Raw genomic sequence first — 23,959 nt, forward strand, 5'->3', positions numbered from 1 at the left:
CTGTTCTCCGTTTCAGGGCAGAATTTTTGCCTGAATTCGACCCTGAAATGGAGGCAAAGGCACACAGCGTTTCTGTGCAGTGCGCTCCACAGCCACCCCGTAGAAATGTGAACTGGCTCCATAGAGAGACGGTCACATTCTCCTGCTATGCAAATTTGATGCGGAGAAACCACATCCAATTCGCATAGGTGTGAACCAAGCCTGAACCTTGCTGAAGGGGGCGGGGTGTGCATATGACATCACACCATAACTCGCAGCTGGCAGGGAGTGAGATAGTGAGCAGCAGGGCCCGCATGTGATGTCCTGCCATAGCTCGCGGCCCGACAGGGAGTGAGATCAACGAGATAGTCAGCAGCAGAGTGCAGGGCACACACACATTATTGATTGCTGCGATGCCCGCGCTCCCAGCAACAAATGACTGCTGAGCGGCGATGTTCCACTTTACACTGGCTGCCTGACAGGAACGTCACTCGGTCCGTGTTCAGACCGCAGGCCGCCATTTAATGACCGCTGGTATATATTTGAAAAATCGATCAATCCTGATGTACTGGCAGCCTATCTCATTTCTTAAGGCACTAAAATGCTAGAACAGTACAGTAGACACCCCAAGGTATTTAGTAAGAGGCTTGGCAAGTTTTTTAAAGTTGTAATTTTGTCACAATTTTTTCGAGAATGAAAAAAAATTAAATAACTTTTTTTTTCTTTTAGTCACTGGCAGTACAGAGTGACAATATGTTAGCAGGGCTGGCCCAGTACAATGATCTGTGTACCAGTGGACACAGTGAGTCACAGATCAAGGGTGACCCCTAGGACGTGCACAAGGCAAGCGAGTGGGAGGAAACCATACGCTGTCCATGTGGTATAACGATGCTCCCGCTCAGCTCTAATATGATAATAGCCCAGGCAGAAGGTAGTTAAAAGGGTTCTTTGGTCCCAGCATGCTCTTTTGCATTATAACATCAGAACTGTAATAACAATAGAGACAAAAGTTTTATTCGACAAATGTGTAGCAGAGAGTTGGGTTGATAGTGGGACAACTAAACCAGGCGTGCTGTTCTTGGTTGTGTAATGTGTTTTAACAATAAATGTACAGTATCTCACGAAAGTGAGTACACTGATCACATTTTTGTAAATGTTCCTTTTCCTGTGACAACACTGAAGAAATGACACTTTGCTACAATGTAAAGTAGTGAGTGTACAGCTTGTATAGCTGTGGAAATTTGCTGTCCACCTCAAAATAACTCAACACAGCCATTAATGTCTAAACTGCTGGCAACAAAAGTGAGTACACCCCTAAGAAAAAATGTCCAAATTGGCCCAAAGTGTCAACATTTTGTGTGGACACCATTATTTTCCAGCACTGACTTAACTCTTTTGGGCATGGAGTTCACCAGAGCTTCACAGGTTGCCACTGGAGTCCTCTTCCACTCCTCCATAATGACATCACAGAGCTGGTGGATGTTAGAGACCTTGCGCTCCTCCACCATCCGTTTGAGGATGCCTCACAGATGCTCAATAGGGTTTAGGTCTGGAGACATGCTTGGCCAGTCCATCACCTTTACCCTCAGCTTCTTTAGCAAGGCAGTGGTCGTCTTGGAGGTGTGTTTGGGGTCGTTATGTTAGAATACTGCCCCGCTAAGATATAATAAAATATTTACAAATGTGAATATATATGTGTGTATATATATATATATATATATACACACACACACACACACACACACACTTTAAAGCCAAGAAGAGGGTATACTTACATCCCTGTGCACTATTGAAATACCTGAAAATCAACTTTAATAAAAAAAAAAAAACACAAAACAGCACAATAAATTACTATTTAATGGCAAATATAATTTACAAATCAAGAAAGGAAATCATTAGCTGGAGGGTAACATGTTGTATTGATATCACAGAAACCTGAATAGAATATACAGTAAGCCATAGCAGAAGATATAAAGGATAATTGTAAAATGCCATGAGAAAGGCAGAGTTAAAAGGTTGTTAGAAGATTAGAAAGACTTATAAAATGGCTTCATAAGAAATCCTGCAGCCTTATGGACATTTGTTGAATCCTTAAACTACAGATGAGCAGCCTAAAAGCACCAGGATGATTTGAGGTTGTACATTTTGGGGCTGCTTATCAAACGATGTCAATAGTAGTGTAGTGTAGTGATCCCTGTGTGAAAGCCTCCCAATTACCAAGTAGAGAACCGTTACCATGTTGCAGGCATGGCCGGAACGTCCCACTACTGAGCAGAACCAAAATTCGGTAAAGCCAAAAAGCATGAAGATAGAAATAGATGCCAGGTAATTGAGCACTGGAACAGATGGGAAGATATTTAATCAGAAGTGAAGTTTGTATTAAGATTAAACAAACAGTCTATAATGCAATATTTTATGCATGATAAGGTGTCTCCAGCATCTTCCAGAATTAAAATTGCCAGGCTGCCCCAGGTCGAGTGGGTGGCTAGGAAGTCCTGACATATATATGTATACATTCGTGCCCCGAGTCTAGATTTCATATTTTTGTTATATGATTTAATCTGTCTCTTGATGTACCTCCTGGCTATCAGATCATCTAGTTGTTTTCTGTTAGTTGATCTATTCTATTTTCATGTACTGTCTACTGCTCTTCACATGTACAATGGTACTCTTTTTTTCTTCTAATAAAATTCCTTCTGTTAAAAAAATAAAAAATAAATAAAAAATTGCCAGGCTGAGGGGCTTACTTCACAATCTGCAAGAATTCGATGCTGTGCCTCCTATATTGTAAGAACCAGCTATTTGGTAATCCATACTCCTATTAACAGGCATCCTACTAAATATACATACAAGTTATAAAATAAATAACATGCATTAGACCTCACAGGACCTTCTGAAAAATACATATGCCTCTTCGTCAGCTTCTCCACAAAATAATGGGCATGTTATATAAAGTGTATTATCCATTTCCGAGCTTGCTTTCAAAGAATAAACACACCCCATTCATTCATTAATAAATGATTGTGAGATTCTATCTTAGTTGGACTGGCACAGTGGGACTCATCCATCTGGAATGATATCCTAGCATATGAAGTAAATGGTATTTCAGCTTGTGGTTGTGTTTGCTTGAAGGCGCTCCAGGAGCTGGTCAGCCTGCAGAATATAAGACAACATATTTATTTCCACTAGACGGCACAGCAGCTGCTGATTTTAGCTACTGGTCATAGGAAATGACATAAAACAGTGGTCCATATATAGATGCACCTTCAATACACTATAAATCAGTGGTCTCCAAACTGCAGCCCGGGGGCCAGATGTGGCCCTTTGGTTGCATTTATCTGGCCCTTGGGGCACAATTTCATCCACTGATACTAACTGTGGGGCATAATCCCTCCCAATGACGCCAACGATGGGGCACAATTTCTACCATTGGCACCAACAATAGGGCACAATGACACCAATGATGGAGCCCAATTTTTTCCTATGACGCCAATGATGGAGCTCTATTCCTCCCAATCAACAAAGGGGCACAATTGCTTCCACTGACACCAAAGAAAGGGCATTGTTTTTTCCCACTGACATCAGGACCTGTTCTACGCCCAGTGATCACACTCCGGCCCCCCTAATGTCTGAGGGACCGTAAACTGGCCCTTTGTTTCAAAAGTTTGGAGACCCCTGCTATAAATCATCATAGGTTCTGTCTTAGGTACAAAGATAGAGATAGGAGGTACGGGCAGACAGCCGCAGGCTCCTGGTATTGTACCCGCGATCTGCTAATCACAGGTGGAATACTTTACTTCCTGTATAATGATGAGGCTAGAAAATACGGAACTGGAATTTGTGACTGAGGATTTGGTGAGTAAAGGGGGCACTTCATTCTTTATTTGCATGTCAATAATTAGTTAGGAAGAGAGGAGGTTGTGTCAGTGGTGGGAGCCCAGAGCTTGGCTTAATGCACAGATTCTTTAGCAGTAAAGCCCAATTTTAAATGCCTCACCATACTCCAAAAATGTTTACTTAAAATCAAATCAAAAGTGCTCTGTACTTTAATCAAACACAAGAGGTGGCTTGTGAAAAAGGTACCATCATCCAAGTTTTTTTTTTTTTTACTGTTTAGGATAAGGTGGGTGAGTATCAGAACCATTGCATGGTTTTATTACTATCTAGGCCTCTGTTATTGTCCAGGTTTTTGTTCGTTTTTTAGGGAAAGACTAGAGTCCCCTGTCAGCCTTTTATTGTCGTCTCTGTTCCTGTTGCAGATTTTCTCTTTCTTCCTGCCTTATGAAACTTTTGACCCACACAGCACAAATCCCGACGGGGGTCCTAATACTTCCCCAATTTATCCAACACTAAACAAAAGTTTTGACTGAACAAAAGTTCTCTTGCTGAACTGACAAACCCTGTACTACTAGTAGCAGCTGCAGAAAAACAGCCTTCTCCCAGAAGGTTGGCATTGCTAACAGACTAAAGTCTTCCTTCAGTACAGGTCTCCTTTAACCACTTGCCTACTGGGCACTCTTACACCCTTTCCTGCCCAGGCCAATTTTCAGCTCTCAGTGCTGTCACACTTGCAATGACAATCGCGCAGTCATGCAACACTGTACCCATATGACATTTTTATCATTTTTTATTCACACAAAATAGAGCTTTCCTTTGGTGGTATTTAATCACCACTGGGTTAAGTTTTGCTAAATAAACTGAAAAAAATAAATAAATAGTATAAGCCCTCTACCACATGAGGCGGACTCCATAGCTCAGCGGGAGATCTCTCCGCTGAGCCGGCGGATGACAAGTCCCTCTCTGCTCACTGAGCGGGAAGGGGCTTGTGCAGCGCCGCTGTCTCCTATGGAGAGATCTGATGAAAATGGACAGCATGTCCGTTTTCATCAGATCTCACCCGATCGAATGTGGACGGATGGCGACGTATCGCCATCCATCTGATTTAGCGGATCGGATCAGGTCACATGTCAGCAGACATGTCTCCGCTGACATCCGACGCTCCATAGGCATGCATTGATCGGTCGGTCAGGTCCGTCGTCAAAACTGACAGGCGGACCTGAACGGTCTGACCGTGTGAAAGGGGCCTTATCGTTTGTTAGATAATTTTTCTTATTGTGACAGTGTCCCTGTAAAGAAACCCCACACCATTTTACCCACCTTACTAGCACTGCCTCGCCACTCCTTCTCTGCCTACAGCCAGCACTAAAAACGACTGGGTTTTGGTGACCAGGGGAAGTGGTGACATCACTCCCCTGGTAATGTGACAGATGTTTGGGTGTAGGAATTGGCTGCTAGACCCAAGCACTATTATAGGGAAAGAGGTCACATGCTCTGAAGTAGAGGGTATTGTAGCTAGCTTTGGAAGAATCAGAAGAAGCAGTAGCAAGGAAATAACTGTAAGGTGACCCTTAGCAGAGACACTGTCACTTCGCCCTGCATGTGCAAGGTAACAGTGGGGTTGATAACAAGTTAACCACTTTAATGTGTTTTTCCATATTTACAGTGAGGTTGATTTACTCAAACTGTAGTGTGCAAAATCTGGTGCAGCTCTGGATACAAACAAATCAACTTCCATATTTTTTTTTGTCAAAGCTTAATTGAACAAGCTGAAGTTAGAAACCGATTGGCTACCTTGCAAAGCTGAACCTGATTTTGCACCCTCCGGTTTTAGTAAATCAATCCCTGTGTCTCTTTAAGACCCCTTTCACACTGGATTGTATTTCAGGCACTATAGCGTTAAAAATAGCGCCTGCAATACGGCCTTAAAAATCTGCCCCCATTCACTCCAGTGTGAAAGCCAGAGGGGCTTTCACACTGGAGTGGTGCGCTAGCAGGACGGTAAAAAAAAAAACCCTGCTACCGTGTTTCCCCGAAAATAAGACACCGTCTTATATTTATTTTTCCTCCAGAAATCACACTATGGCTTATTTTCGGGGGATGTCTTATTTTTTTTACCGGCAAGTATGGTACAACAGTATGGAGCCGACCTTACCGTATTTATGGGGCTGCCGACACCTCTCCGGTCACTTAGAGATACCGTGGAGCAGATAAGAAGGGCTGCACGACTTCTTTACAGCTCCTGAGCTCCGCACCAGTACATTACGCCTATCACGTCTTGTTTTCCCGCCCGCGCCGCTACGCATACGACACGCCATCGCTACGTCTTATTTTCGGTGATTCGACACGCCATCGCTACGTCTTATTTTCGGGGGGATGTCTTATTTTTCGATCTTGCGTCGAAATCCCGCTACGGCTTATTTTCGGAGTACGTCTTATTTTCGGGGAAACACGGTAGCCGCATCGTTGGAGCGGTGAAGGCTTTGGAGTGTTTACCGCTCCTCCTCCGCTGCTGCCCATTCTCGGCCGCTAGTGGGGGGTAAATGCGCTACGCTAGCGGGCGAAATGCGCCGCAAATCCGTCCATAGCGTCAGCGGTAAAAAATAGCAGCATTTTACCACCGACGTAATGGGCGGCACAGTGGGAAAGGGCTCTAAGGCTTAAAACGCCATAACTATATTGCTGCTGTGAGCGTATCTCTCCTACTGGCTCAGATAGGAATACGGTGTTGTGTTGATTATAACATTTTCCAGCAAGACTGCACTACCACATGCTGCACTTACCGTGATGAACCAATAAGAATTGATTCTGTAAATCATTCTTGAAAGAAATCCCAGTTGGCTGGCTGGAGCCAGAACATGTAGATGCAAATGGCCTATCGAGCAGAAAGGAGGCCAATGGAAGCCTAACCTGATATTAAAAGAAACGGAAAAAAATCAATGTGTGGTTAGCATTAGGAAATCAAGGATGTCTAATGCAAAGCACTTTGCAGAGGATGCGGACCACAGTATTACCAGATGTTCAACATTTAACCCCTTATATACACACACAGTCTTCCTTTTATTTTTTATTTAGTATATAGCTGGACTGTCAATTAAAAGTTAAATCCCCCCAAAATAATTTTCAGTTTTGGATGAATGCAGGAGTACTGAATCATAATAAGCCATAGGATCTCTTGCCAAGCAGCTAAATAGGTCTTCAACATTTGCCTCCTCCACCTTTATTACAAAGACAAGTCAAGAATTATCCCCCTCCAGCGGCACCCTTTGTATTGAACCTTGCAAGAAAAGCCAGACTACCCTGCAATGGTTCTGACAAGTGAATAAAGCTAATCGCTCAGTGATGAGGTACAGTATACCTGCTGGAGTCCCTAGTAGATACAAAAAGCCAGGGGGTGTTTTAACCTATTGGCACTAGCAAAATAAACATTGTCCAGTCTGCCAGGCTTCATCAGTTATAAAAGACAAAAGGGGGAGATTTACTAAAACTGGTGCTGCTGTCATAGTAACCAATCAGCTTCTTACTTGTTCAATTAAGCTTTGACAAAACCTAGAAGCTGATTGGTTTCTGTGCACAGCTGCACCAGTTTTAGTAAAAATTTCCCCAATACGGTGTAAGAAATATCTTAAAAGGGAAGCCTGAAAAAGCCATTAAAAAGGCGAAACATGTAGAGACCTAATCAGCTTGCGCTTTCTGTTTATATACTAAGATCACATGTTGAATGTATTCTATGTATTCATTTAAAATGAACTTTTAATCTATTAAATTTATATATTTTTCTACCTTAAAAGTCCCATAAAAATCTTTTATATCTTAAAAGGGAACTTCACATTAAAACAAATATACCAGAATTGCCACCTTGTAATGTACATCTAAGTAATGAAGATATATGTGCGCTGCTCCGATTCCCAAAAGTACTACTTTTGTCGACTTCGGGTCGATTTCAATAGACATCTGTTCAGGAACCCGCACAGATGTCTCTGAAATCGCTCCTGAAGTCGGACTGACCTCACTTATTGAGCTGAACTCACACGATTTCAAACCTGCATCAGTGTGAACCTAGTCTAAAAGTTTCAATCTCTGCTTAAATACTCTGAAACAAAAAATACAGCGCTCGAGGATGGAGTACGAATCACTTTATAGTCTTAAAGTAGTGCAAAAATATACACATGAACTGAAAAATTAAAAACTGCACACTAGGCAGAAAGTTTAAACAAGCGAATCTATTGCAAAGTCCCCAAACACTTGAACAGTAACCATATGGTGATAGTGGGATAGCAACCTGAAATCACTGCTGGGAGAAAGCTTCCAACCAAAGTACACTTCTGTAGTATATGAAGGTGGTACAGCCGTTAGTATGCCTCTAAGCAGGGAGATGAAAAACACACAGCGGGGAGACAGCATCCACGCTGGGAGTGAACATAGATGTTATTCACCTGCCGAGGGAGAAATGGCTGTAGTTCTAATCCAACAGGGAGGCCGATGGGGGCGGGATCACTCCTCGCAACGAAGGATGTAGGGCAGTGAGGGAGATCCTGGATGGGAACCACCGTGCCAATACGAGGACGCCGCCGCGTCAATCAGAAGCGAGGAGGGAGTTTTTAATTTTTCAGTTCATGTGTATATTTTTGCACTACTTTAAGACTATAAAGTGATTCGTACTCCATCCTCGAGCGCTGTATTTTTTGTTTCAGTTCTTTGCCCATGTTCTCAGGTGATTGACAGCTGCACGGAAAGGTTTTTTCATCTTTTTTTACTACACAAAACACTGTGTTTTATTGTCCTTATGGTGTAGCGCTAGTAGTGGGAATTTTTTCTTGTATCAGCTTAAATACTCTGTGCTACATTCATACCATCCCAGCCTGCTGCAGCTCACTAAGCATTGCATCACATGCTAAAGCGCCTGCATTAAAAGCATAGCCCACCCTTCTGACCATATTTCATGTTATACCCATATTTAGGGTGTATTATGAAACATGTTTACATTCCATAGCCCCTACTCTCAAAATACTCTTAACCTACCTGAATTGTGGGATCATTCTATGTGCAATGCACAGTTCTATGTGCAATTCAGCACAGTTGTGCATGGCTCCACCCACACAGTTGCCTTATCCATTCACAGGGATAAGTCCTATTTGCCATTGCACCAAGGAACACGAAAATCGAATTGGTGCACAAGGGTGGTGAAATCACTGAACCTGTAGTCCACCATTAACTTCCTCCTCCATACTTGAAGGGGAACAGTTTGCAGAACTTGCGATGCACTGATTGTGCTTGTAATGCTCTGCAGGCTACAATGCTAAAATAATTAAATGCTTTTTTTTTTTAAAGGACAGTGTATTTATTACATTTTTGCAAAAGGTGGACTAATGTCTTTAGGGCAGCCCATGTGTGTTAATCGGGGCCGCCGTTAGCGCAAAGAAACATGGGCACTTGCCTTACAGCGCCAGCCCCTTCGCAAAAAAAATCCAACCGGTCCTCCTGCGGCTGCGCCTGCCTCCCGCACTATTGTCCCGGCGGCGGCACGGCACTTCACATCGAGTCCTGCGCCGCTATCGTTTTTTTTCAGCTGCGTAATGTAAAAGGGGTCCAGAATTGCGGTGCTGTGTAATGTAAAAGGGGTCCAGACGTTCAGTGCTGTGTAATGTAAAAGGGGTCCAGACGTTCAGTGCTGTGTAATGTAAAAGGGGTCCAGAGGTGCAGGGTGCTGTGTAATGTAAAAGGGGTCCAGAGGTGCAGGGTGCTGTGTAATGTAAAAGGTGTCCAGAGGTGCAGGGTGCTGTGTAATGTAAAATGAGGGGAGATTTCTGTGGAGGACAAGACAGAGAGGAGATTTGCAATTAGGTGAACCCCAAACCAGGCAGCGCAGTAGCACACTGTAGCAGGTGAGGCCAGGTACCGTCCGTACTATACTATAGTGAAGTCACAACATACCTAACCTATCATCATGTGTATGTTGTTGTATGAGATGTGTGCCAGGTTCCAACTGCCAGTGCCAAGCAGCCAAATGTATAGTGCTTGCTCAATATGGATTAAATAAATGATAATTATGCATAGCCATAGATATCATAAATAAAGTGATTTGTGCAAGTAGTACCTGCTGTTGCACAAACCATTTTCTTTATATCTATGGCTATGCATGATTCTAATTTATTTAATCCATATTGAGGCGTTGCGTACAAGTGTACAAATCACTAAATAAATGGGACAAATATTGAATAATGATGAGCGCAATCTCAAACACACCTGATTTGCATAAAGATAAATCACTGCTAAAGTGAGCAGTGTGTGTACCTATTGACGTGTCTCAAACAACAATAAAGTGCAATTGCAATAATATGGAGCTACCGGTACGTCAAACAAACAGCTCTAGAAGAGCAAAGCTCTATATGAAAGTGAAAATGAAAAAAGCCAAAACAATAAAAACAACTCATCAAAAATGTGAATAGTCCAAAATAAGTGCAATAGATGAAATATCTTCACATGCTGCAATCCACAATATACAGTGCTTCAAATACAGATCTTCCTGAAAGATGGGCTCACAGAGCGCTTACCTCAATAACTGAGTCGATCAGCTTTCAATGGCTATGCACCAGCTTCCTGAGCAGATAATGTCTTCAATGTGTGTCTTCCTGATACTAACACTAGCTGTGGCGATCTTCAAAAAAATGGAGGCTCACAGAGGGATCAGGTATTCATCAGGCAAGCAGAGAAAAGAAAAAAGCTCCCATCGTGAAGTACGCAGGAATAAATGACTTTTAATAAAGTAAAATATATGCTTGCAATGCAAAAAATAAAACCAGGGAGGAATAAAAATTGGCATCCAGATGGACAGACTCCACGTCACTTCCGGTCACGTGTGTGGTTGTTCCTTACGCGTGTTGTCACGTGACTTCATCAGAGGAATCTGAGTCCGTCCGTCTGGATGCCAATTTTATTCCTGCCTGGTTTTATTTTTTGCAATGCAAGCATATATTTTACTTTATTAAAAGTCATTCATTCCTGCGTACTTCACGATGGGAGCTTTTTTATTTTCTCTGCTTGCCTGATGAATACCTGATCCCTCTGTGAGGCTCCATTTTTTTGAAGATCGCCACAGCTAGTGTTAAGCCCTGTCCTGTACACACGATCGGTCCATCCGATGAAAATGGTCTGATGGACCGTTTATCAGTTAACCTATGAAGCTGACTGATGGTCAGTCGCGCCTACACGGTGACCTAAAACACAACGACGTGCTGAAAAAAATGAAGTTCAATGCTTCCAAGCATGCATCGACTTGATTCTGAGCATGCGTGGGTTTTTAACCGATGGTCGTGCCTACAAACGATCTTTTTTTTCTATCGGTTAGGAATCCATCGGTTAAATTTAAAGCAAGTTGGCTTTTTTTTAACCGATGGTTAAATAACCGATGGGGCCCACACACGATCGGTTTTGACCGATGAAAACGGTCCATCAGACCTTTCTCATTGGTTAAACGATCGTGTGTACGCGGCCTTAGTATAAGGAAGACACACATTGAGGACATTATCTGCTCAGAAAGCTGGTATTAGTAGTCATAGTCATTGAAAGCTGATTGACTCGGTTATTGAGGTAAGCGCTCTGTGAGCCCATCTTTCAGGAAGATCTGCTTTTGAAGCACTGTATATTGTGGATTGCAGCATGTGAAGATATTTCATCTATTGCACTTATTTTGGACTATTCACATTTTTGATGAGTTGTTTTTATTGTTTTTGTCTTTTTTCCTTTTCACTTTCATATAGAGATTTGCACTTCTAGAGCCGTTTGTTTGTTTATTGCAATTGCACTTTATTGTTGTTTGAATCACGTCAATAGGTACACACACTGCTCACTTTAGCAGTGATTTATCTTTATGCACATCAGGTGTGTTTGAGATTGTGCTCATCATTATTCAATATTCAGCCCATGTGTGTGCCTAGCACACCACAACAGATCAAAAACTGTGCATGCAATTTTTTTAGCCAAGGCAGTCCAATGTATCACAGCATGTTGTGTTGTACTGCAATGCAAGTGTGCTGAAAAGGTGCATTTAAATGACAGTCAGAATGAATGGCACCACGTCGCACCAAAGCGCTTACAAAACTTCATTCGGCAATTTCAACAGAACAGGATTACCTTATATCCTCCAAATCTGTGACATGATTTCTCTGTAGCATATTCTTCCCAACTTCTATCATTTTCTTAACTAGAAAAAGATGAGTACAAGAAACTGGTTAAGAACATAAAAAAAACAAGAGACATCAAAACTAGTGATTTGTACCAACAGAAGCAGTTTACCTAGTTAAAGTAGACTTATCCTGATAGACACATAAGTGGCCATTGTCAATCCTCTTCTGAGGATTCTGCAGGGTGGATTTGAGTTAAATCATGATTTTAAGTCACTAGTAAAAAGGCTTGATTTATATCATAATTTTTAAAGAGCAACTATCATCTCTGTCCCGTAGCGGATCCTCCTCTGACCCCCTGTTGACTCACCGACAGTCCCATTCACTTTAATCGGACGGCTGGTGATGCGGCAGTGACACAACAAGGTGAGGGATGTGTCGGCAGCAGGTGAGTGGATGCCCGCTAACAGGCGCTGCCATCATGGATCTGAAATGACAGGTGCTCTTTAAATGTAAGGACTTATTCTTGCTGGTTGTTAGACTCTTTAATATTTGCAAACAAAAATTAAGGTTTCCTATTTAGCATAATAAGCTGTCAGGTTAGTAAATATTCCCAAACTGGGTCTCTTTTATGGCCTGCTGCCATTTTGCTCCTCAAGGGAGGAATTAAGCACTTCAAGCTATGTGCAGAAAGATCACAAAGTTTATAAGTTGCTTAGGAGGTTTCGCCTACATTTTTACTGCTTGCCCCTCCTCTTCACATTTAGAGTGGGATACAGATGCATTTCTCTTTAAACAATCATACAGTTTGTAGTGTACATAGATTTGCACAGCGCCGGAGCCCGTGATACCAGGAAGCAACTCCGGGAGCGATGTTAACGGCCAGAGTGGTGTATGAGGACCGCTGTGGGGGCTTTGATCCAAGGTAGGTAATTCTAGCGTGGCTAGAATCTGACATTTTACAAATCTTTTTCTTTTTTGTGAATTTACTTTTTCACAGGTTTGTGCGATATTTACCGAGCATTACTTATTTTTGTGTTAAATACCGCACAAACCTATAGTGAATTGAGATTTTTCAATATAGCATGTGACATTTGGATTAAATGTGTCACATGACCCAAATATCGCATGCGGTATCCTTTATAGTATAACTTCTGTAACATATGTATCAATGGTTCATGTGTATTAATGTTTCATGTTTCATGTCACAAGTGCACAGCCTAGAATTGGAAACGTTCTCTGAATATTTTTGTTCTTTTTTGGGCTATGAGACTACTTGATCTGGCTGTACAAGACCTTGAGGGGGGGGGGGGGGGGGGGCTCTAGTTGTTGGAATTGAAACTGATGAACATTGATTGTTATCATTCACCCACTCTATCTATCCTATTCAGTGCTATCACCAACAGTGAAAGAAAATCCCCAAATCCAATGGAGAAATTAATTCTGGTCAACCTGGTGACAACCAGGAATTCTCTCACTTTAGAGGTATTTCCTCTCACTTCCTGTTTTGGCTATGGGACAGGAAGTGAAGGGAAATCTCCCTAAATGGAGCCCATATGGCAAATAAACACCACACGGGGGTAATAACCTTCTATAACCTTTGATTTTAATTTGATATGTATTGAACTCATTCTTTCATTGCGACTATGAATGTTAGCATGAAACTTTCCAGGGCAAAGATACAATTCACGCTTCTGTACATATTCATGTAAATGCTTCTACCACAGCATATGTGTGGGTATTTCTTAGACTTGTGCCCTGTACACACGATCGGAATTTTCAATGGGATAAAATCTGATGGAATTTTCCGTCGGAATTCCGTTCAAGCTGTCAGACACTGTCAGACCAAATTCCGACCGTCCGAAACGCAGTGACGTAAAAGACTACGACGAGCTGTGAAAAAAAACCGGAGTTAGGCTTACCGGTAACTCTGTTTCTAGGAGTCTTCCAGGACAGCCTCTTGAGACCTTGGGCTCCTCCCTCCGGGACAGGAAACACGTACACCCTTTTCTTTAAAGGGCAGTCCTCCAGGTCTCCTCCTCAGTTTGCCCGAGAAATAACAGAAGACTCTGAAAGACACAATCTACACATCGTTAGATCATTACCACACTACCAGTTCCTAGATTGACACCGGGTGGGAAAAACTCCGGCTGTCCTGGAAGACTCCTAGAAACAGAGTTACCGGTAAGCCTAACTCCGGTTTTTCTCTAGTCGCCTTCCAGGAAAGCCTCTTGAGATGATAAGCAAGAAACTTACTCTTTTTAGGGTGGGACCACTGTCTGTAGGACCCTTCGTCCGAAGGCCTGATCTTTATCTGACATAAGGTCCAACCGATAATGCCTTGCAAAGGTTGAATAGGAAGTCCAGGCTGCCGCCTTACAGATCTCTTCCGGGGAAGCTCCGGCTCTCTCTGCCCAAGAAACTGCAACTGCCCGGGTAGAGTGGGCTTTGACAATCGGTGGTTCTTTACCCCCTATCTGATAAGCCTCAGTAATTAGCATCCTTAGCCATCTGGCTATAGAGGATTTAGACGTCCCGTAACCTTTACGGGTACCAGAAAAATTAACAAAAAGGGAATCACTAAGTCTAAACTGCTTAGTGGCCTCTAAATAAAATAAAATATTTCTTTTAACGTCCAGTAGGGACAACAATTCCCCCTCATCATTCTCTGACGAGGAATGCAGAGTTGGTAGGATAATATCCTGAGTTCTGTGGAAGGTAGATGCCACTTTTGGCAAATAATTTGGGTCCGTCCTAAGAATGACCCTATCATCTAAAACCTTCAGGAAGGGCTCTCTAATAGAGAGGGCCTGAAGATCACTAACTCTTCTAGCCGAGGTTATGGCGACTAGGAATGCTGTCTTTAATGTCACATGTTTCAGAGAAGATTCCTCCAGCGGCTCAAAAGGCTTGTTGGTGAGAGCTTTTAGTACCAGCGAGAGATCCCACGTAGGGCATGCTTTAACCCCAACGGGCTTGGATCTTGCCAGGCTTTTGAAAAAGTTTCTAACAAAGCGATCCTGCTGAAGGGGAGTCTCCAAAAAAATGCTTAAGGCCGCAGCCTGTACCTTGAGGGTGCTTAAGGATAAGCCCAGTTCTACCCCAGCTTGCAGAAAATCCAGCACTGCTGGAATATTAGTTTGGAAAGACCCTTGCTCCAACCTCCAGGAATTGAACTTTTTCCAGATCTTGGAGTAGATAGCCCTTGTCACTGGCTTGCGACATTCCAGTAGGGTCTTCACTACCCTATCTGAAAAGCCACGGGCTTTTAAGAGTTGTTCCTCAGAAACCAAACAGTTAATTTCATGTTCTTTATCCGAGGGTGAAGAACTGGACCTATGGACAGTAGGTCCTCTCTTTCCGGAAGTGACCAAGGTGGATATAGAGCCAGTCTCTTTAGGCTGGAGAACCAAGGTCGCTTCGGCCAAAACGGCGTGACCAGAATCAGGTCCGTGCATTCCCTGATAAACTTCTGAATTACCCTGGGAATTAATCTCACTGGGGGAAAGGCATATGCTAGGTTGAAATGCCAGGGATGGGCGAAGGCATCTATGCCCTTCGACCTGTCCTGATGGTGGATAGAGAAGAACACTGGAACTTTCTTGTTCCCTTCTGCTGCGAATAGGTACACTTCTGGTAATCCCCAGAGAGAGACTACTTGTTCGAACACAACCTGGTTCAGACACCACTCGTCCTGATTTACTGACTGTCTGCTGAGAAAGTCGGCCAGGGTATTTAGAGATCCTTTCAAGTGGACTGCCGAAAGGTATATCAAATTCTTCTCTGCCCAGCTTAGAATTTGTGTCGCCGTGGCCTGAAGGGCTGGACTTCTTGTGCCCCCTTGTTTGTTTAGGTAGGCTACCGTAGACGCATTGTCCGTCCTTACTTGTAGGTGTTGTCCTACTAGGCGACTCCCGAAAGTCTGTATGGCCCTCAGGACGGCCAACAGCTCCTTTTGGTTTGATGACTTTAGGACTTCTGAAGAGGACCATTGTCCCTGGGTCCAAGTCTCCTCTAAGTGGGCTCCCCAACCCTTTCCGCTGGCGTCGGTGGTCAGCACCAGGGCAGTTGGGGGTTGCCATGAGAGCCCTCTCTCTAGGTTCTTTTTGGACCGCCACCACCACAAATCTCTTTTGATTCTGTCTGGGATAGGCATTGGAAGGTCCAACCCTTCCTTCCTGCCATTCCAATGTTTGAGCACAAGCCCCTGTAGGGGGCGTAGGTGGAACCGGGCCCAGGGCACCGCTGGGAAACAGGCTGAGATGAGTCCCAAGACTCTCATCACCTCCCTGATGCTGGCTTCTAAATTTGTTTGAAGCTGTGCAATTGCTTGTTCCAATTTGTGGAATTTTTCCAGTGGGAGAAAGGTCTTTCTTTCCACCGAGGAAATTCTGTATCCCAAATACATGACTTCTTGGGAAGGTACCAGTTGTGATTTGTCTTTGTTGACCAACCACCCTAAGGAGCTCAGGAAGGACAGGGACACCCTTAGGTCGCTCTCTAGTTGGGGACCTGATGGGGCTAAGAATAAGAGGTCGTCCAAGTATGGAATTACTGTGATATTCCGTGTTCTCAGGTGCGCCAAGGCTTCTGCCAGCACTTTGGTGAAGATTCTTGGGGAGGACGACAGTCCAAAGGGGAGAGCCCTGAACTGGAAGTGTTTGATTGTCGTCCCCATCTTCACTGCCAACCTCAGAAATTTCTGACTTTCCGGGCGAAGTGGGATATGCAGGTATGCATCCCTTAGATCCACCGTGGCCATAAAGCAATTTGGAAAGATAAGATTGGTCACTGAAAAAATTGACTCCATTCTGAAGCGCTTGTACCTGACAAACTTGTTCAGGGGGCGCAAATTCAATATCAGTCTGTATTTTCCTGAGGGTTTTTTCACCACGAACACGTGTGAATACACTCCTAGACCCTTTTCCGCTAGGGGGACCTCCACCAAGACTCTCTGGTCTAATAAGTCTCCTATGAGGAGGCTCAAGGCTTCCGCTTTCTCCCGATCTTTTGGTAGTTGGGTGATTAGAAGTAATGGAGGGGGAGGGGACAGGAATTCTAGTCTGTAACCGTTTTTTATTATATCCAAAACAAACGGACTGACTGTAGACTTTGTCCATTGCAGGAGGAACTCCCCCAGTCTTCCTCCCACGGGGACCTGAATGTCACTGGGTTTTTGGGGGTAGCCTGAGGAGGGTTAAACAAGATACCCCCTCGACCTCGTCCTTTCTGGTTAGCCCAGTGTTTTTTAGGACGGTTATCGTCTTTTTGGTTCTGCTTGAACCCTCGAAAAAAACTTTCTATTCCCATCTTTTTTCTTTCTCTCGGGAAAAGCTTTCTTTTTATCCTGCGTCCTTTCCAGAGCCTCTTGGAGGCCCGGACCAAACAAATGGTCCCCCGAAAAAGGCAAACCGCAGAGTTTTAGTTTTGACGCTGCATCTCCGGTCCACGTCTTTAACCAGACTGACCTCCTGGCCGCATTAACCAGGGCAGCTGATCTGGCTGCCAGCTTCACTGATTCAGAAGAAGCATCAGCTAGAAAGCCTACAGCTTTCATAAGCAACGGGAAAGATTTCAGAATCTGTTGCCTAGAAGTACCCGCTGTAATGTGGGCTTGAAGCTGATTGAGCCAACATTCTAGATTTCTAGCCACGCACGTAGCCGCCAGAGCAGGTTTTAGTGCAATGGTGGAGGCATCCCATGCTCTTTTGAGTAGTATTTCACCCCTTTTGTCCATGGGATCCTTAAGACATCCAAGGTCGTCAAAGGCCAGGTCGGTTCTTTTAGAGACCTTGGCTAGGGGTGCATCAAGCTTGGGGTTTTTGTTCCAGGGCTGTGATGCATTATCCTCAAAAGGGAATCTCCTTTTTAAATTCCCTGCAAAAAAGGGCCTTTTTTCAGGCTGCTCCCACTCCTGCAAGATAGCTTCTATTAGCGACTTGTGGACAGGGAAGACCTTGGTCTTTTGAGCACTGCACCCTTGGTATAACTGGTCGTGCTTTGATAACTGGACCGGTTCCTCTCGAATCTCTAAGGTTTCGTAGATAGCATTAAGCAATTCTCCTACGTCCTCTAGAGATAACTTGTATCTTGTCCCCCTGGAGGAATCTTCCTCTACCTCTGAGCCCGATGCTGAGTCCATCTGGGAAGAGGCTTGGGACCGTGTGGACCCACCAGCCTCCTCTTCCTCCTGCTCAAACACTCCGGGAGTGGCCACCAAGGATGGTGCACTAGAGGCTTTATAAATTGGGGATGGCATTTGCACCCTATCCATCATCCCCCTAAAGGAGCTGAATGTGGATGTCAATTCGTCCCTGACAGATGTCAAAACTTTATGACATTCAGCAGTGGAGTCGTCTTTAACTAAGCTGGCGATGCACTCAGCACATAGAGGCTTTTTCCAGCTAGAGCCTAACTTCTCCCCACACACAGCGCACTTTCTTTTTGGGGCCTGGACTGCTGTCTTGTCCTGAGCTTTGACCTCCAAGCAAACACATAGCCAAGCATAGTCGTCAGAAACAGCCCCTATGACCAAACATCACTGTGAGATTAGTCAGAAAATAAGTGCGGGGGAGTCCCTCCACCAAGTTCCCCACCCAGGGAGGGAGAAGTGATAGTGGTCTGTTTCCAGACCTAATCCCCCAGAGTAAGGCAGAACGGCCTCGCCCCCTTACCTGGGAGATGCCGGAGCCGGTGGACCCGGAGTCTGTAGCCCTCGCTTCCTCCATCAGTCCCCGTGTTGTAAACAGCACTGCTGCCGTGAAACACGCCGCTCCGGAGCCTTCGTTCCTCTGCTGCGCCTGTTGACGGACGGGACCACATCCGTCGGCGCCCCTTGATGGCTCGTTCCTCTGACGCACTTCCGCCCGAGGAACGAATCCGCCCCGCCCCTCAGCGCCGCTCCGGAAGAGAAGTAAGTGCCGGGCGGCATGGCTAAGCCAGCGTCACTCACCGCCGCCATGCTGAGTCCCTGCTGTGGAATCCACGCTACTGAGGCCAGGTACTGGGGATAGGGGGGAGGATTTTAAGCCCCAAGGGTCCCCGCTCTCCCCGAGCGTAAAGGACAGCAGCAGGAACTTGGTGACCTCCTCTTCCGACCAGGAACAGAGGGGTACCAAGGCAGAGAGGGAAGTCCAGCATTCTCTTAGTCCCTTGACGTGCTCCTTCCCTTCTGGCAGGAAACACAAATAACTGAGGAGGAGACCTGGAGGACTGCCCTTTAAAGAAAAGGGTGTACGTGTTTCCTGTCCTGGAGGGAGGAGCCCAAGGTCTCAAGAGGCTGTCCTGGAAGACGACTAGAGAAATTAAGTTCAATGCTTCCGAGCATGCGTCGACATGATTCTGAGCATGCGTGGATTTTTTCTTCATCAGAGTTCCACACAGACGATGGGAACTTCCGATAGGAATTTTTCCCATCAGAAAAAAATAAAACATGTTCTCATTCTAAACTCCGACGAAAAAAGTCAGATGGGGCCCACACACGGTCAGAATATCCGATGAAAAAATTCCGTCTGACTTTTTTCATCGGAAATTATGACTGTGTGTACAGGGCATAAGAGGGTCAATGTAATCAATACTATCACTTAATTTGTGGTTGGATCTCAGGAGAAGGCACCCCCTATTTGCCACAACCATTAGAGGACTTGCAGTTTGAATTCATCCTGCTTTACAAAAACTGTCAGTTAGTGATGGAACCATAGAGTATACTACTAAAAGATAAATAGATGAATCAATATACCAGCATCCATCACAATATAAGACTTTGGTATACTGACCTTTTTAAAATACAAACCGAATGTAATTCAGTAAAACTTTATTATCAGTTCCTTTCAAGCCCAACTCCAGAAAAACATGAAATTTAAATAGTACATTGTGCATCAATGATCTTACTCCTCAGTCTTGATTCCAATCTCCTCTTCCTAAGCCATCCTGCAGTGTAATGAATCAAAGTCAGAGTTTCCTTTCGGAGCCAAACTCATTTTCTGCCCTGAGGACCAGACATTTTTTCCCTCTGGTTCTTTCCTTGGGCACTGGTGCCCTCACCCCCCCATTAGGAGTTCCTCTGAAGTATATGAGAAAGGACCTGGATGCTGGAAGCGTCACCTTCACCAATAGCAGGTATCCAAATCACGCAGGCAGTGATGTGGACAACTGAAGGGGGACTCCAGGAAGTTAAAGCGGAGTTCCACCCTAAAAATTAACTTTCTATTAACAGCTTGCCTTTAATGTAAAAGTAAAAATAAAAAAGTCTTACTCACTTTTATCTGGCTGTTACTAGGCAGAATTCTAGTTCCTGGTCCTAGGTGGTTCAACTTCCTGTCCTAAGACCCCATTGCCTCCTGGGAAATTATGACACTCATTTCCCAGGAGTCTCTGGGCATTACTGTGCCTAAAAATCGCCCAGCATGCACCTCTCCCTGAAAACCAGGAAGAAAAAGGAACTGGGCTTCACATGCCCACACATATGATGGATACGGCCACAACATGAGCTGGAGGATAGAAGGCAAGTGTTTGCAATGGTTTCTGGAACAATTGGGGAGCTATTAATATGTTTTAGGGACTATTTAATGTGATTAATTTTAGCTTGCAAAAAATAAAAAAAATTATGCCCGGACCCCCGCTTTAACAGAAGAGAGAAGGATCATCTAGTGACCATTGCTTGAAGTAAAATGGGCATTTGAATATTTATTTTTGATACTAGCCGCTAGTTAGAGGGGGTGAAAGGGAGTAAATATCCTGGCGCTGGGCTGTAAAGGCAGGAGGTTTTTCCCCCCTAATGCATTCTCTGCATTAAGGTAAAAAACCTTTCATGTTCAGCTGGAATGATGATCAATCTAGAACAGGTACTCAACTGTGACACCAGAAACAAACATACTGATGCAACATATCCTTGGGACTAATGCCCTGTACACACGATCGGACCTTTGTCCGACCAAATTCACATCGGAAATCCATTGGTGTAAAAGAGAACATGTTCTCTATGTAATCTCCGATGGAATTCCTTGGAATTTCCGATGGAAAAACTCAGATGGGCATACACACCAATGGAAAAAGTCTGATCGTGTGTACGAGGCATAAGGCCCCTTTCACACTGGTGCAACTTCAAAGTCATGCAATTTTACCGCGACCACAACGTTGTGATTTTGCCGCGGTTCGCGCCCGCGATTTCAGGAAATGCCTGTGTAAGTGGCATCAAAATTGGACCAAAGTAGTGCAGGGACTACTTTGAAGTCGTACCAATATGAATGGTTGTCATTGGAAATCATGGGAAACGACGTGTCATGCGACTTTGCCATTAAAAATCGCGGGACAAGTCGTATAAGTGTGAAAGGGGCCTAAGGGAAAACGAGAAAGTGTGGAAGGCCAAGGACTTTAATTGCTCTATTTTCTATTCTATGAGGTCGGTGGTGGAGACATTTCCTGTGTTCTAGGTTGTCATGGAACATGATCTGGAAACAAATAGCTAAGGTTGATGCTAATCATATATGCAGCTTGTGGTCTTACCTAGTGGTACATGTTCATTGGTTAAGGTTTTGCAGTTCCCTATATGCTTCTTGGGTACCACTAGAAAATGATATGGCGCTCCGGGTCTTATGTCTCTAAAGCAGACCAGATCCTCCTGTGAATAGAATCAAATCATTAAGATAAACAGAACCCAACAAAAGATTCAAAAGGTACAAAAATAACCAAGTTGGGATACCAATATTATAGTTAGAAAAGATCCCCGAATCGGGGTAAAATATGGGACTTTCAAGATGTAAAGGGGGGAGGTATGAGAGTAGATAATGTGCATTTATGGCGATGACTTTCGCCAAACCCACAACACATAAATCGAGAGAACAAAATGTCTTTTCATAAAAAAGTTATACATTTATTATTACAAAACATTTGAAAAATTTCCATTGTATCGTTCTTCAAAAAGGAATCACAGAAAAAGTGCTACTTATGCAATCACGTGCAAAGGGGCTTCTTCATAAAACATGTGTTACTGGTTACTGCGTCACTGAACCAGCTCTCCCATGGGGACCCCGATGTAAGGGGGCTCTCCCATGGGGACTCTCCCATGGGGACCCCGATGTAAGGGGGCTCTCCCATGGGGACGCCTGATGTAAGGGGGCTCTCCCATGGGGACGCCCGATGTAAGGGGGCTCTCCTGTGGGGACGCCCAATGTAAGGGGGCTCTCCCATGGAGACACCCAATGTTAGCAGGCTTTCCCATGGAGACATTCGATGTAAGGGGGCTCTCCCATGGGGACACCCGATGTAAGGGGGCTCTTCCATGGGGACTCCCGATGTAAGGGGGCTCTCCCATGGGGACACCCGATGTAAGGGGGCTCTCCCGTGGGGACGCCCGATGTAAGGGGGCTCTTCCGTGGGGACGCCCGATGTAAGGGGGCTCTTCCGTGGGGACGCCCGATGTAAGGGGGCTCTCCCGTGGGGACGCCCGATGTAAGGAGGCTCTCCCGTGGGGACGCCCGATGTAAGGGGGCTCTCCCGTGGGGACGCCCGATGTAAGGGGGCTCTCCCGTGGGGACGCCCGATGTAAGGGGGCTCTCCCGTGGGGACGCCCGATGTAAGGGGGCTCTTCCATGGAGACACCCAATGTTAGCAGGCTTTCCCATGGAGACATTCGATGTAAGGGGGCTCTCCCATGGGGACACCCGATGTAAGGGGGCTCTTCCATGGGGACTCCCGATGTAAGGGGGCTCTCCCATGGGGACACCCGATGTAAGGGGGCTCTCCCATGGGGACACCCGATGTAAGGGGGCTCTTCCATGGGGACTCCCGATGTAAGGGGGCTCTCCCATGGGGACACCCGATGTAAGGGGGCTCTCCCATGGGGACACCCGATGTAAGGGGGCTCTTCCGTGGGGACGCCCGATGTAAGGGGGCTCTTCCGTGGGGACGCCCGATGTAAGGGGGCTCTCCCGTGGGGACGCCCGATGTAAGGAGGCTCTCCCGTGGGGACGCCCGATGTAAGGGGGCTCTCCCGTGGGGACGCCCGATGTAAGGGGGCTCTCCCGTGGGGACGCCCGATGTAAGGGGGCTCTCCCGTGGGGACGCCCGATGTAAGGGGGCTCTCCCGTGGGGACGCCCGATGTAAGGGGGCTCTCCCGTGGGGACACCCGATGTAAGGGGGCTCTCCCGTGGGGACACCCGATGTAAGGGGGCTCTCCCGTGGGGACTCCCGATGTAAGGGGGCTCTCCCCTGGGGACGCCCGATGTAAGGGGGCTCTCCCATTGGGGACACCCGATGTAAGGGGGCTCTCCCATGGGACACCCGATGTAAGGGGGCTCTCCCGTGGGGACACCCGATGTAAGGGGGCTCTCCCGTGGGGACTCCCGATGTAAGGGGGCTCTCCCATGGGGGGACACCAGATGTAAGGGGGCTCTCTCATGGGGACACCCGATGTAAGGAGGCTCTCCCATTGGGACGCCCGATGTAAGGGGGCTCTCCCATTGGGACGCCCGATGTAAGGGGGCTCTCCCATTGGGACGCCCGATGTAAGGGGGCTCTCCCATAGGGGGACACCAGATGTAAGGGGGCTCTCTCATGGGGACCCTGATGTAAGGGGGCTCTCCCATGGGGACACCCGATGTAAGCAGCAGTGTTCTGAGTATGTGATGTCATATAGTCCCTATACAGTGCAGTGTTACGAGTGTGCGATGTCATATAGTCCCCATACAGTGCAGTGTTCTGAGTATGTGATGTCATACAGTCCCTATACAGTGCAGTGTTACGAGTGTGCGATGTCATATAGTCCCCATACAGTGCAGTGTAATGATATAGTACAGTAGTCCATGTACTCACATCAGAATGGAGGATCTCGGAGCCGCTCTCCTGGTTGTTGGAGATCCTGCAGAATATACACCTGCTGTCATAGCTGTCTGGGCTCTGCTCCTCGCCCTCGGCTGACATGCTGTCCCCTAGTCCCCTTACACACACCGGCTGCAGCTCAGCCTCCGCCCTGCCTGGGATTCGCTTTGTGTCTGGCTCCGCCCACCCCCTGTCCTCACAC

At 45.6% G+C, this 23,959-nt stretch overlaps 1 protein-coding gene across 1 annotated transcript; it reads right to left on the bottom strand.

Moving 5' to 3' along the window:
* Positions 1–1,817: 1,817 nt before the first annotated feature.
* Positions 1,818–23,952, bottom strand: HINT3 (histidine triad nucleotide binding protein 3). The gene is made up of 5 exons (XM_040350380.1): positions 23,752–23,952; positions 21,444–21,558; positions 11,950–12,019; positions 6,600–6,726; positions 1,818–3,132 (listed from the first exon to the last, which is right to left on the bottom strand). The coding sequence occupies exons 1-5, from the start codon at positions 23,857–23,859 to the stop codon at positions 3,085–3,087; spliced, it is 468 nt and encodes a 155-aa protein (XP_040206314.1). The 5' UTR covers positions 23,860–23,952; the 3' UTR covers positions 1,818–3,084.
* Positions 23,953–23,959: the final 7 nt, after the last annotated feature.

The sequence above is a fragment of the Rana temporaria genome, chromosome 4, assembly GCF_905171775.1.
Source record: "Rana temporaria chromosome 4, aRanTem1.1, whole genome shotgun sequence".
In the NCBI taxonomy this organism is placed as follows: Eukaryota; Metazoa; Chordata; class Amphibia; order Anura; family Ranidae; genus Rana; species Rana temporaria.

Bases quoted from the DNA above. Each gene is read 5' to 3' on its own strand.
- HINT3 (XM_040350380.1), bottom strand. From the start codon at position 23,859: ATGTCAGCCGAGGGCGAGGAGCAGAGCCCAGACAGCTATGACAGCAGG. The intron at 21,559-23,751 runs GTGAGTACATGG...TTCTATTCACAG, and splicing joins CCGAGATCCTCCATTCTGAT to GAGGATCTGGTCTGCTTTAG. The intron at 3,133-6,599 runs GTAAGTGCAGCA...TATATTCTGCAG, and splicing joins ATTCTTATTGGTTCATCACG to GCTGACCAGCTCCTGGAGCG.